The following is a 14,044-nucleotide window of genomic DNA, read 5'->3' on the forward strand; positions in this document are numbered from 1 at the left end:
TAAATGCAGGGGTGTATTTGTACAGGGTCTTGGGGGGTCTTAGACCCCTTACTTTTTTGGGAGCAGGGACCTAGCCAGGTCCCTATGTCTCCATCATCCTACATGCCAATCAAGATGTGCTGGCCACTGAGATGAATCTTCTAATATGCTTCCTTCTCCTTTCTTGCTAATTGGAGCCAATCAGGGTCAGCCACTGAGAAGATTCTTCTCAGTAGCTAACACACTCCCCTTTCATGCTGATTGGCTCCTAGGGACATCTGTTGTTGTGGAAGAAGGCATGTGCGGGAAGGACTGGGGAGTGTGGAGATGACAATGGACAGCAATCAAACAAGTTGAGGGGGTGGCTGTGTGGGGGTGTGGTGTAACTATCATTTTATGTACACCGCCCAGAGAGCCTTCGGGCTTAGGGCGGTATAAAAATTAAATTAAATTAAATTAAATAAATAAAGGGGCCCTGACTTCTGGATTTGCCACTATACTACTGGGTAAATGATTTTAATATAATGCAAATAAGCTGTTAATGAACTACATTTATATATGTTAGATTTATATTCTGACTGTCCTCTGGCGAATTCAAGGCAAACATATGCAGTATTTTGATGTAGTTTCTCATGTATGCAGCGACTGGATCTGGCTAAGCTTCAGCAAGGCAGCTACATCACATGTACTCAGACCATATTCTGGATTTCAGGGTTTGAGTATTATAAAATGACGCTATTCTTGTGGGTCAAGTGAAATAATTCTCGCAAAACCATTATAAAGTAACTGTACTAGCTTTAGACAATATGCAGAAGTTTTAATTTCTTTTTGACTCACCAGAGGCTCTGCCATGATGATGCGGATCTTGCGTTCAGCTTGGGTGGTAAAATTAACAAATAAGCTTTTCAGGACATATTCTCCTGGTTTACTGTCTGGATCAACATTGATGGGCAGCATGGTTGGAGGTCCCTTTTCCCTTTGTGTCCCAGAAACAGATGGGACCGGTGGCTTGATGTATCCGTTACCCACCGGAGATGCTGAAAATTAAAGAAGCAATATATCCTCAATACACCTTAAATTATAAAATGTGTTTTCCCAATATATAACCTCACCCAAGAAGCCGAGGCCAAGTTCAAGGTTCTAGTCTTGGTGTACAAAGCCCTATACAGCTCGGGACCAGGACACCTGAAAGACCGTCTTACCCCTTATATACCCAGTCGATCACTGCGCTCTGCAGGTGAGGGCCTCCTGCAGATACCATCTTATCAGGAGGCTCGTTCTGCACAATACAGGAAATGGACCTTTAGTGTGATGGCACCTACTCTGTGGAATTCCCTCCCCTTAAATGTTAGGCAGGAGCCATCTCTGTTATCTTTTCGGTGCCTTTTGAAGACTTTCCTCTTTCAACAAGCCTTTTAAGTTGAGACATATCCCAGTCTGTGTCTGTATTGGAATTGCTTTTTAATATGTTTTTTTTTAAAAAAAACCAACAATGTTTTTTTAACCTTTGTAAAAAATGTTTTTAACGCTTTTTAAAAAAAAGTTTTTAAAGTTGTTTTGTTTTGGTGTATTTTAAGGTCTGTTTTTATGATGTTTTTATGTGTTTTTAGCACTTTTGTTTCCCGCCCTGGGCTCCTGCTGAGAGGAAGGATATAAATCAAATAATAATAATAATAATAATAATAATAATAATACAATCCTGGAGTGTTGAGCAGTTTGGAAAAACACCAATGCTATTTATGGAAAACTTCACTAATTAACAGGGCAACAATATCAGACATACTTGCCTGGCAGTAAGGCCCAGTGAACTCACTAGGACTTACCGACAAGAAAGTGTGCCTACAATTGGGCTAAACATACATAACTAGAGTTCACATATTGGGTTGTTCAGGTGTGCTGGAAAAATGGCAGTATAAAAATGACAAAGAAGCAATTTCCTTGTCAAACAAGCTTACATAATGTATGCAATGACTTATAAGACTGCAAGAAATTCTACCAGCAGGGCCCAAGAAGCAAGGGAAACCAAGCCCAATGGCTGGTAAAGTGTGTGAGATCTTCAGAAGCAGGAGAAGAGGGGATTCTTCCAGGAGATTAATTAATTCTGAGATAATAACTGGAAGCCTGGACATGCAAAACTGTGGGAATTTTGCCTGAGGGTATAGTAGAGGGGTCATGGCTAGTGCTATGAATATGCAATGTTAGAACATCCACACAGGTGAATTCTCAAGAAAAGGGCAAGAAAATTTATGAGGTCAGGCCAGAAAACCTTGAACTAGGCCTGAAACTCTATCTACTATTGGATTTTAGGGTAGGATGGTTCTCGTCCTCTCTCCCACTTCCCAGGATGCAATCTAGACAGAAAATACAGGGCATGTTGGACAGTACACTGAACCCTCATAGCACTGCCCCTGTTTTCTCTTTCACAGGCCTCACACTGAATGCAAACTGCACAGGAGAATCCCCCCTGCAAATATCAATTCTTCAGAAATTGTTCTACTGTTTACATAGCAGACAGAAGTAAATTTACTGTTTCAGGCCAGGCAGGAAGCCCATGACCCTTTTTCTGATGTCATATTTCATTATCAAGCAAAGCTCTGTTAAACTAAAACAAAAAACAAAAAAGACCCGCTGATGTTGGTCCAAAGATATAATTTGACCTACTTTATGTCTCTTGTTTGGGACCAGGACAACACTCAGCATGAACTGAATATTGAACATTTCTAGCTGATATTTCTCCAAATATCAAAAGTTTGGGTGCTGTAGGCTATTGTAGTAAAAATAATTGCTTTCCAAAAATTAAAAGGCAAAGTGTAACACGCACATCCCCTGCAAATGTGAGAATGGCTAGATCTCTCAAAAATGACAGTGTATGTTAAGGGTGGCTCACAATAAGAGAGGACCACAGATGTTTTCCAACATCAAACAGAATATTAGAAGTTCTCCTACCACAATAAGTTTTTATTTATAAGAATGAGCATGCAGAAAGAATAAACAAGCTAGCTGGAACCCAATTACCCTAGAGTGAAAACATGTATCTGGGAATATATTTGCACAAACACAACACCTCAGACTAAGCAAGCTGGGGAAACTATGGGAACATAAAGCTAATACATCCATCTATTTTTAAAAGTTCAATACTAACCAAGCAGATCTCTCTCATGCAGGCATATTTCTATGTTTCCACCACCATATGAAGCAACCTATGATATCATGTGATGACAGGTGAGTCAGAACTACTATATTATCAACAGCTACAAATGTCGGAGGTGGCACGGTGGAGCCTGTGCAAAGCTTATTAAATGGCACAAAAACAGTCACAGGGCAAAGTAGAGATGAAATGTTGTTAGGATTAAGAAAAATCTGGAACTGTAATTTATATATTTTTGCTATAATTCTTAGGAAATTATTCAAACTCTTAAATCCATATATTTGAATCTTTACAGATCTGTAATCTCAAAAACTTGCCTATACGCACAAGAAACTCACAGCAACTAAAACCCTGTTGAAAATTCCACTGTTGTTCTACGGCAATTAATTTTATTCTCCTATAATTTCATTCTGAAAAGACTAAAAAATACTATAAGATTTCTAGCATTATTAAATTGCAGAATATTCTCAACATTTAAATATGTTTATGTCCTAGGCACACATCCCTCAATTTATAATCTAAATTCTATTGTTCACCCAACAAATTACAACAGACCAAATTGCCTTTTACTTTCACCCAAACTCTTCCCTTAAACTATGTGACAGTGTTATAATTTAAAATGTTAAGAGTCCTATGACCATAAAAGTCCTATTCATGTGCATCAGTAAACTATTCCTGAAAAAAGCAGCTAAAGGTTTCATTAAACACTGTTGTTCTAATTAATTCTAATTAATTATCTTTTTAAATCTTAACTATATTGTTGCATTCTCTAAGAAAATGTAAAAAATACAGTTGTTCATGTACCACACATGCATTATAAAGACAGAAGGTAGAAATTATGTCACTTCCACAGCATTTCAGATACCTAATAAACTAAAGTTGAAGTCAAAAGCCAAATCAACTATGAGGAAAAAAACCTCGCACACCCCAAACCCTTGCACCCCAGCAAGTAAACGTCTGGCAAAATATGACCAGTATTTAATATATTTATATGTGAATCTTCCAAGTTTTGAAATGCATTAAACATTAATACAACCATTTAGAATGTAGACTCAGGGAGCTTCTTTTTACCTACCAAGTCCTTTTATTAAGCTGATCACACTGGATCTTCTCCAACAGGCTAGTGAAATCTCCATGAGATTAAAATACCTGAAAAGTTCCAATCCTTAAAATTCCTTTGTCACTGAAACTGAGGCAAAAATGGCTTGCTTCATGATCCTGGTTTGGTCTTTTCAATATAATATAGAGGTTTTCGCCATCCGGAGATTCAAAGGAGGGGGGTGTTGGTTTTCAAGTGCTAAAGATCTGCAGTAATTGAACGAGGACAGGCTTCCTGATCAGAACACACTTTCCATAACCAAAGGGGCAATTTTTAGCTTCAGTGTATGATGATGACCTACAAGTTGCAGAGTGGCTGCCAATCTATATTTATCCACAAGCACATACTATGCTGACAGATTAGCAAAACTACTTCAAGCTCTCCAAGAACATGAGACTTGCCGGTATAGTTCAGCATAAACAACTATTGCATACCAACAACTTGCATTATCACACAGACCAAGCTGAAGGCAGTATTTCTCTCTTAAATTCTTGGACAAAGATAACACATAATGAGTGATAAAGCCTTTGTTTTTTAACTACGGAATCTCAGTCAGAAGTACAAACAGTCCGAATTCCTTGAGACGAAATTGACATGGTATCCTTTTTTCATGTCAAGAGCAGCGTAAACCACACATCCTCAAGGAAAATTACACAGTGAACATCTGCTAAAATAATCCTAAGGATGCACACTTGCTTGAGAGTAAGCACCACTGAAGTCTCTATAACTTCTATAAGCATGTGTAGGATCAGGCTGCACAACACATATTTAACATTACAATTAATAATGTTTCAAAAGATCTAATGATATTACGCCACCTTGATCAAACTTTTTAAAAGTTCTTTCAGAGGAAGTGGAATTTTCAGTACATAAAAGCCTGCATTATCGAAGCCTGAATTATCAAGCTGCTATTAAAGGGGAGGAGAAGGATAAAAAATAAAAAGAAATATTTTAAAAAGTTAAGAAATTAATTATCTCTTGGTCACATTAATTTTGTGGATGAAAAAATGAAGAACTGGTTTATGATGACAAACACAAAGCTTTCAGCAAATGGATAAAATTCATCAATAATTTTTGAGCTGCAGACAAGGAATTAGTAAGCCTCTCTATGAGTTTTTCTTTTAAGAACATAAGAACATAAGAAGAGCCTGCTGGATCAGGCCAGTGGCCCATCTAGTCCAGCATCCTGTTCTCACAGTGGCCAACCAGGTCAATTAAGGGTGCATCCATACGTCTCCCACAAGGTTTCTTGCAATATCTAGAGATAAATAGCCTAAGGAGCCTTTCCCCAAACAGGTCTCCTGCTTGAACTAGCAGGCTCAAGCCTCAAGGGTAAATCAGAATGTGGGTACACACACTTGTCCGCCATTTCAAACTACAGTATGACTGAAAGCAGGTCTGATGGGAGCGGGGTTGTGTGTGAGAACTTCAGCCTGATGATTTGAACCTCTGGTCAGTATTTTAAATATTTAACATATTATTTAAAATGATAAACAAATTCACATTACATTAGGACAAACAAGCCTGTCTCTACGCAAAATAATAAATAGACACAAATTTGACATCAGAAATGACAATATCAAAAAAGCCACTGAGGTAACAATTCAACCTCCCAATTTTTTTTGTTCATGACCACTGTTGTTGTTGTTGATGATGATGATGATTACGATAATAATAATAATAATAATAATAATAATAATAATAATAATAATGGCCACCGATATGAACCTACCCAGACCCTTAGATCTTTCTCTGAGGCCCTTCTTCAGGTCCCCCCTTTGAGGGAAGCTCAGAGGGTGCTGACAAGGAAGAAGCCCTTTTGTCGGAAGGCAGAGCTGGGGTCCCAATCCCAGGGAGCTGGATCCCGGAGAGTTGGGAGAAGAGTATTCGGATGGATGGCAGAGGGAAGGGGGAGGAACTTCCCCCCTTTGGAGCGAAGACGAAACAGAGGAACTGCCAGTGATAAGGTCGCTTAGCAAAGGGGAGCCTGAGCCCTCCCTGGACATTCTCACGCCTCCCCCTCTTTCAGGCTCAGAGCAAGAGGGGGAAGAGGGAGGGCTGCTCACAGCCGAAAAGCGGGGAGGCAGTTTACCATCAGCTCCTCCCCTATCCCCCATCCTGGAATCGGAAACTTCAGAAGAGGAGGGGGTGATGCTTCCCCCCTCACCGCGCACACGCAGACAGCTGAAAAGACAGGAGAGAAGGGGGGGAAGGCGGGCAGTACCTGAGGGGCAGTTAAGGAGGAGCGAAAGATTGCGCGCCCGTTTGGCCCCTTCTTAAAGAACAGGCGGGAAGAAGTCCCTTGCTCTGTCAACTTTCTCCCAATGCCGCAGGACCTGTATCCCTGTATTGATTCATGAGAAAACGCAGTCTTTGTTTGGACATTACCCTAATAAAACACGAATTAACTACAATCGTTGGTCTGGTTCCTGAGTCACATCCTGGGCCTGACAGCTTGACAGAGCCACCTAAATCACCCTCAACGCTCTCTTCACTTGACTGGGACCAGATGTCAAAGGGAGCAGCGGGGGGGGACGAACCCCACTTCTGAGACGGAAGAAGTGGAACTCCTGAGGACTAAGGTAGCTGATTTGCAGACGGATGTTCAAGCCCTGCTAGCAGCAGTCAAGGCGCTGAAGACGGATAATCAAACCTTGAAGGCCACGATAGACCAGATGCGAACAGCCCCTCCAGCTGCCGTAGTAAAGGTTCCCATTGGATTGCCCCCAAAATACGCGGGACAAAGTGATCAGTTGGCAACCTTCGTGGCTCAATGTGAGTTATATCTGGATGTCAGGCACACGGAATTTCCAGACGATGGGGCTAAAGTAGCTTTCGTGATTAGCCTCCTGGAGGGAGAAGCTGCAAAATGGGTGACTCCGTATCTCGTGAGAAAGGATACTGTCTTAGGAAGGTACAGAGGATTTATACAGGCGATGACCGAGATGTTTCAAGACCCGCAAAGGGCTGAAACAGTAGCGCGGCAACTAGGCGCTCTGAAGCAAGCTAAAGGGACTGTTTCCGAGTACACTAACGCTTTTAAAATTCTGTCCCAGGAAACTGGTTACAATGACGCCGCCCTGATGTTTATGTACCGGAGTGGATTAAATGCTGAAATCCTGGATGAGTTGGCCAGGACCTCCCCCCCCCACTGACCTACCAGGGCTCATCCGGCTATGCCTACAGATAGATCACCGGATGGAAGGAAGGTGCCTGGAAAGGAAGCAGGAGGTCCTGAGATACTCAGCCTCGGCATCCCGCAACAAGACCCTTCCCACTACAGGGATGGCAGGTAATGCAACTGAGGGACAGGGAGGGGCTAGGCCAAGACTGTCGGAAGAAGGAAAGGAAGGACGATGCCGGGAACGTTTATGCTTTTATTGTTCAAAGCCGGGCCATGTGGCCAGAGACTGTGGACTGAAAGGGGGGAAAGCCGAGCCGTCGGGAAACTAGAACACCCAGTCCACGTGCAGGCCGGTGGACTGGGGGCAGCGTTGTATAAAGGCCCCCCAACGATCCAACCTCCCTCAAAGGGGGTGTTGGTCTTGCCTATTCGGATTACAACTTCCAGAGGAGTGGTGTTTAATTCCACTGCCTTAATTGACAGTGGAGCCTCCACAAATTTTATTGATGCAAAGTTAGTCAAGCGTCATGGAATTTCCCGGTGGAAACTGGACGCTCCCCTAGCTGTGGAGACTATCGATGGGAGACCCCTGAAGTCAGGAGGGGTGACACAAGCCACGGAGGAAGTGAAACTTCAAATCCCTGGGCACGAAGAGTTCATTTCGCTATACGTGTCAGATCTCTCGAACTTTGAGGTGATTCTGGGAATACCCTGGCTAGCAAAGCATGAACCCAAAATAAGTTGGAAGGAGGCGGTGGTGTGGTTCACCTCACAGTATTGCCAGGAGAACTGTCAACCTGAAGGAATCAAGAACACCTTAGCGGGGGCAGTGCAAGAGATCGAGCAAGTGACCCTGCCGCCAAAGTATGAAGAATTCAAAGAGGTGTTTGATGAAAAAGAGGCAGAGACTTTACCCCCCCACCGCCCTTACGACTGTGCGATTGATCTAGTGCCAGGAGCCAGCATCCCATCAGGGAGAATCTACTCTCTCACAGAGAATGAGAGGGAGGCCCTGAAGGAATTGCTGGATAAAAACCTGAGGCGAGGATTCATACGCCCCTCACAATCCCCTGCTGGAGCGCCACTATTGTTTGTGAAAAAGAAGGGGGGGAACTCAGACCCTGTAACGACTATCGCGCATTGAACCAGATCACCATCCCCAACAGCTACCCGCTGCCCCTGATCTCAGAGTTGCTGGACCGACTGCGCTCTGCAAAAATCTTCACGAAGTTGGATTTGAGAGGAGCGTACAATCTGATCAGAATGAAGGAGGAAGATGAATGGAAAACAGGATTCTTGACCGCTTACGGACAGTATGAATACCTGGTCATGCCGTTCGGGCTTTGTGGAAGTCCAGGAATTTTTCAAAAATTCATGAACGACGTGTTTAGAGACTTGCTGGACACGTATGTAATCTGTTACTTAGATGATATCCTGGTGTTCTCAAAGAACCAGGAAGATCACGACCAGCATGTGAAGACGGTGTTGAAGAGACTGAGAGAAAATCACCTGTATGCTAAATTAGAGAAATGTGGATTTGACCTCAAGTTTCTAGACTTCCTTGGATATCGAATCTCAGCGGAAGGCGTGGAGATGGACCCAGGGAAAGTAAGCTGCATATTGGACTGGGGCCAACCTGTCACCAAAAAGGATGTACAACGGTCTTTGGGGTTTGCCAATTATTACAGAAAGTTCATTCCAGGGTTTTCCAAATTAACAGCTCCTCTGACTGACTGTTTAAGGGGGAAGAAGAAGTTTCAATGGACAGAGAACGCCACCGAGGCCTTTGAGGAGCTGAAGAGAAGGTTTGCTACTGAGCCCATTCTGCGCTTTGCTGATCCGAACCGCCCTTTCGTAGTGGAAGCAGATGCTTCAGATTTTGCCATCGGGGGGGTCCTGCTACAATTAGACCAAGAAGGGAAGGAGCTGCACCCCTGTGCGTACTTCTCTCGGAAGTTAAAGCCTGCAGAGAAGAACTACACAGTTTGGGAGAAGGAGCTGCTGGCCGTCAAGGACTCTTTTGAAAACTGGAGACAATACCTAGAGGGGACCTCTCATCGAATTGAAGTGCGCTCCGACCACAAGAATCTTGAAAGCCTCCAAACAGCCAGAAAGCTGAACCAGAGACAGATAAGATGGTCCCAGTTCTTCACTAGGTTTAACTTCCAGATTACTTACCATGCCCAAGCCAAAAACCAGAGAGCGGATGCCTTATCCAGACAGCCACAATACAAAGAAAGTGAATCCGAGGACCAGCCTCAGTACGTAATCCCGCCAGAGAAATTAACGTTGGGAGTATGCCAGCCTTCATGGGAAGAGGAACTCAAAAAGGCACAACAAGAAGATGCAGACATGCTAAAATATCAGCAGGAGACGGGACAAGGTCAAGACTCAGAAGTAACCTTTCACTGGAGAAATGGACTGTTATGGTTCAAAACCGCCAGATATGTGCCAGAAGGGGAATTAAGGCTCAGAATCCTACGCCAGTGTCATGATTCCATCACAGCGGGACACTTTGGGATTTACAAGACCATTCAGAACGTGGCCAAGGACTTCTGGTGGCCTAAAATGCGTCGGGATATTGAGAGTTATGTAAAGTCCTGCTCTGTCTGTCTGCGGACAAAAACACAAACAGGGACACCAGCAGGACTGTTACAACCGTTGCCTGTCCCACATGAACCCTGGAAGGACCTCTCCATGGATTTTATAACTGATCTACCCAAGTCCCAAGGAATGACAGCCATCTTAGTAGTGGTGGATCTACTTACCAAAATGGCACACTTTCTTCCTTGTGCAGGGGCCTTAGAGGCTAAAGAAACGGCCAAGTTATTCATAAAAGAAGTCTACCGGCTGCATGGATTGCCAAACAGCGTAGTCTCAGACCGAGGAACTCAGTTCACAGCCAAATTTTGGAGAGCAATGTGGAAACAGTTGCAGACGGAATTAAAACTCTCCTCCGCCCATCACCCCCAGACAGATGGGCAGACGGAACGCTTGAATGCCGTTTTGGAAAGATATTTACGAAGTTATGTGTCCTATCAACAGACTGACTGGGTATCATATTTGCATTTTGCAGAGTTCGCCTACAACAATTCTCTGCACTCCGGCACTCAACAAACCCCGTTCTTCGCTAATTATGGATTCCATCCTAAAGTCTTTCCAAGCAGCTCAGAAGGAATGCTGGTACCGGCAGCTGAGAACTTCCTTAAGGAATTGCAAGCGGCGCAACAGACACTGAAACAGCAGTTAAACGAAGCCAAAACAGAGTACAAGCGAGTTGCTGACCTGCACAGGAAGGAGGCCCCCCCCCTTCAACCGGGAGACCAGGTATGGCTGTCCACCCGCTTCCTCCAGATGCCGGGCAAATGTAGAAAATTACAAGACAAGAGGGTGGGTCCTTTCGAAATAGAAACTCAAATCAATCCCGTGGCGTACCGACTGAAGCTGCCTGACACGTTTAAAATACATCCTGTGTTCCATCGATCCCTCTTAACGAAAGCCGCCCCTCCCAGTGAGTTACGGCCGGAGGAACCTCCCGGAGCTCCACTCCTGGTAAATGAGCAGCTTGAGTTTGAAGTTGAGGAGATCTTAGATTCCAGGATCAGACGCCACAAGCTGCAGTACTTGATTCACTGGAAAGGCTATGGGGTGGCTGACAGATCATGGGAAGATGCAGCTGATGTGCATGCTCCAGAATTGGTAAAACTTTTCCATCAACGTTTTCCCCACCGTCCCAAGCCAGACAAGGGGAGGGGGGCACAGCCTGGGAGGGGGGATGGTGTCGGAAGGCAGAGCTGGGGTCCCAATCCCAGGGAGCTGGATCCCGGAGAGTTGGGAGAAGAGTATTCGGATGGATGGCAGAGGGAAGGGGGAGGAACTTCCCCCCTTTGGAGCGAAGATGAAACAGAGGAACTCCCAGTGATAAGGTCGCTTAGCAACGAGGAGCCTGAGCCCTCCCTGGACATTCTCACGCCTCCCCCTCTTTCAGGCTCAGAGCAAGAGGGGGAAGAGGGAGGGCTGCTCACAGCCGAAAAGCGGGGAGGCAGTTTACCATCAGCCCCTCCCCTATCCCCCATCCTGGAATCGGAAACTTCAGAAGAGGAGGGGGTGATGCTTCCCCCCTCACCGCGCACACGCAGACAGCTGAAAAGACAGGAGAGAAGGGGGGGAAGGCGGGCAGTACCTGAGGGGCAGTTAAGGAGGAGCGAAAGATTGCGCGCCCGTTTGGCCCCTTCTTAAAGAACAGGCGGGAAGAAGTCCCTTGCTCTGTCAACTTTCTCCCAATGCCGCAGGACCTGTATCCCTGTATTGATTCATGAGAAAACGCAGTCTTTGTTTGGACATTACCCTAATAAAACACGAATTAACTACAATCGTTGGTCTGGTTCCTGAGTCACATCCTGGGCCTGACACCTTTTCAGTTGTGGCTCCCAATCTGTGGAATATGCTCCCCAGTGAGGGCTCCCTGGGGCCGTCATTGACATATTTTCACTGATAGATTGAGATGTTTTGTTTTAATATGCTGCCAAACCTTCCTGTGGCTGTGTGGAGGTGGTATTGCTATTGTTTTGTTGATGTTTATTTTTATGTTTTTATAGTCTGTTTTATTTTTGTTTTAACATTGTGTAAATCACCTGAGGACCTTTGGGTATCAAGTGACTAATAAATCTAATTTCATCATCATCATCATCTGTAATTTTCTTCATTTTCTTTCTTTCTGAACTCACTATTTACAATCCTCCCCCCTCAACCATTGTCTCTGAACAAATACTTTATATACATCAGATAAAGTGTGCTGTAATCCATGCAAGCCTATTCCTTAATAAAAGTGTTAGTCTTTAAAGTGTCACAAGACTCTATTGTTTGAAACTGACCATTGAAGATACATATGAACCATCAGAGTATCCTCTCTGGGTGTTTTTAATGACATCTCCTATCAAGTCCAGGCAGCATGGAAAGAGATGGGAGCTGTACTCCAACAACATCTAGAGGGCATCAGGTTGGGGATGAGTGCCTAGAGCAGAGATCTTCAGCTGGTGGGTCAGGACCCACTATTGGGTCATGGCCTGATCTAAGATGGGTCGCAACAGCAGTGCTACCACCATGCAAATATATGGTTAAAAATGTAAGAAATGGGTCCCCAGATGCATGTGTGGGTTGAAGGTGGGTCCCAAGTTTGAAAAGGTTGAAGACAACTGGCCTAGAGCTTATATATGTTCTTCCACTAGTGTAAGAGGTTGCGCAATATTTGGGGCTTTTTAGTTTTGAGAAAAGGAGAGTCAGAGATGACATTATATAAGTGTATAAAATTATGCATGCATGGCATGGGGAAAGTGGATAGAGAGAAGCTTTTGTCCCTCTCTTATATCACTAGAACTTGTGGAATCCAATGACGTTGAATGTTTGAAGATTCAGGACAGACAGATTCAGGACTTCACACAGGGCATAGTTAAACTATGGAAGTTGCTCCCACAAGAGGCAATAATGGCCACCAATTTGAATGAATTTAAAAGATGATTAGATAAATTAATGGAGGATAAGTCTATCAATGGCTACTAGCCATGATGGCTATGCTCTGCCTCCATAGTCGGAGGAGGTGTGCTTCCAAATACCAGTTCCTGGAAACCACAGGAGGGGTGAGTGCTCTTGCACTCAGGTCCTGCTTGAGGGCTTCCCTTGGGCAACTGATTGGCCACTGTGAGAACAGGATACTTCACTAGATGGCCCACTGGCCTGATCCAGCAGGCTCTTATGTTCTTACACATGCAGGATGTACAGTAAAAGTTTTTTAAAAAAAAATCAGTAAAAGGCCAACTATACAATCCAGATACTGTTGCTTGAATCCACATAAGAGTACACAAAAAGGGGTGTTTACATCTTATACTAGAGTGCTAAACAAGAAAAGAGAAACTAAATCCAAAAATTTCTTCCACTAGTGTAAGAGGTTGTGCAAGAAGCTGCAGAAGTATAAGAACCTACCTATATTAGCAGGGTGAATTTCTTGTGAAATTTCTGCGTAAGCATCTCCAGAAAGTAGATGCTATTTTCTTTTCACTCATGGTTCTTTGATTCCAACCCACACCAGCTATTAAGAGCAACACTTTTTCCTGGTTTTCTTCCTCCTGGTATTCTTTTTTAGACATATAACTTTGAGAAGCATAATTATCTACTTAGCTCTTTGAAGATCACTAGTAAACATCCTGAAATGACTATTACAAATGTTTAATAATCAAAACAACAAGGGTTTGGCAACTCTGAATGCTGAATTGCTGAATGCACTGAGGTCCCAAATCAATGAGACTTAAATATGCCTAGCTTTTCACATGAAGAAATGAAATCCTGTAACTAGCTGTGACATTCCCCATAAACAAATGCCATCAGGGTGTAAACATATAGAATCCTTGACATTGCTAAACACCCAATATACTTGCATAAGACCTGAAGAACAGGGGACTTTGAACAATGTTTGCAAGAGAATTCAAGAACTCCCTTGTAGCATGCAGTATCCCAAGAATCATTAACTAATATTTTACAAATCTGGGAAGCCACATCAGGAATTGTTATGGAAAAATCAAACATCTTGGCTTTTAGATTTATTAAATATTAGTATGGCTAAAAATAACAGAAAAGCTCCAAACTGATGCTTATGAAACACCTGAAATCCATGGAATATTGCCAACAAATATCAGTTAAC

General features: G+C 43.5%; 1 protein-coding gene across 7 annotated transcripts in view; it reads right to left on the reverse strand.

Annotated features, from left to right (window-relative positions):
• FRY (FRY microtubule binding protein) overlaps positions 1-14,044 on the reverse strand; it is a 367,201-nt gene that overhangs the window by 241,364 nt on the left and 111,793 nt on the right. For 6 of the 7 annotated variants that reach the window (XM_061628447.1, XM_061628442.1, XM_061628443.1 and 3 more), the window contains exon 2: positions 817-1,016. In XM_061628447.1, coding sequence (XP_061484431.1) covers positions 817-936 — 120 coding nt within the window. In that variant the 5' untranslated portion in view covers positions 937-1,016. Of the gene's footprint in view, positions 1-816; positions 1,017-4,202; positions 4,433-14,044 lie in introns of all 7 variants that reach the window. The other variant, XM_061628445.1, reaches the window with a different exon arrangement.

This window comes from Rhineura floridana, chromosome 5, assembly GCF_030035675.1.
Source record: "Rhineura floridana isolate rRhiFlo1 chromosome 5, rRhiFlo1.hap2, whole genome shotgun sequence".
In the NCBI taxonomy this organism is placed as follows: domain Eukaryota; kingdom Metazoa; phylum Chordata; class Lepidosauria; order Squamata; family Rhineuridae; genus Rhineura; species Rhineura floridana.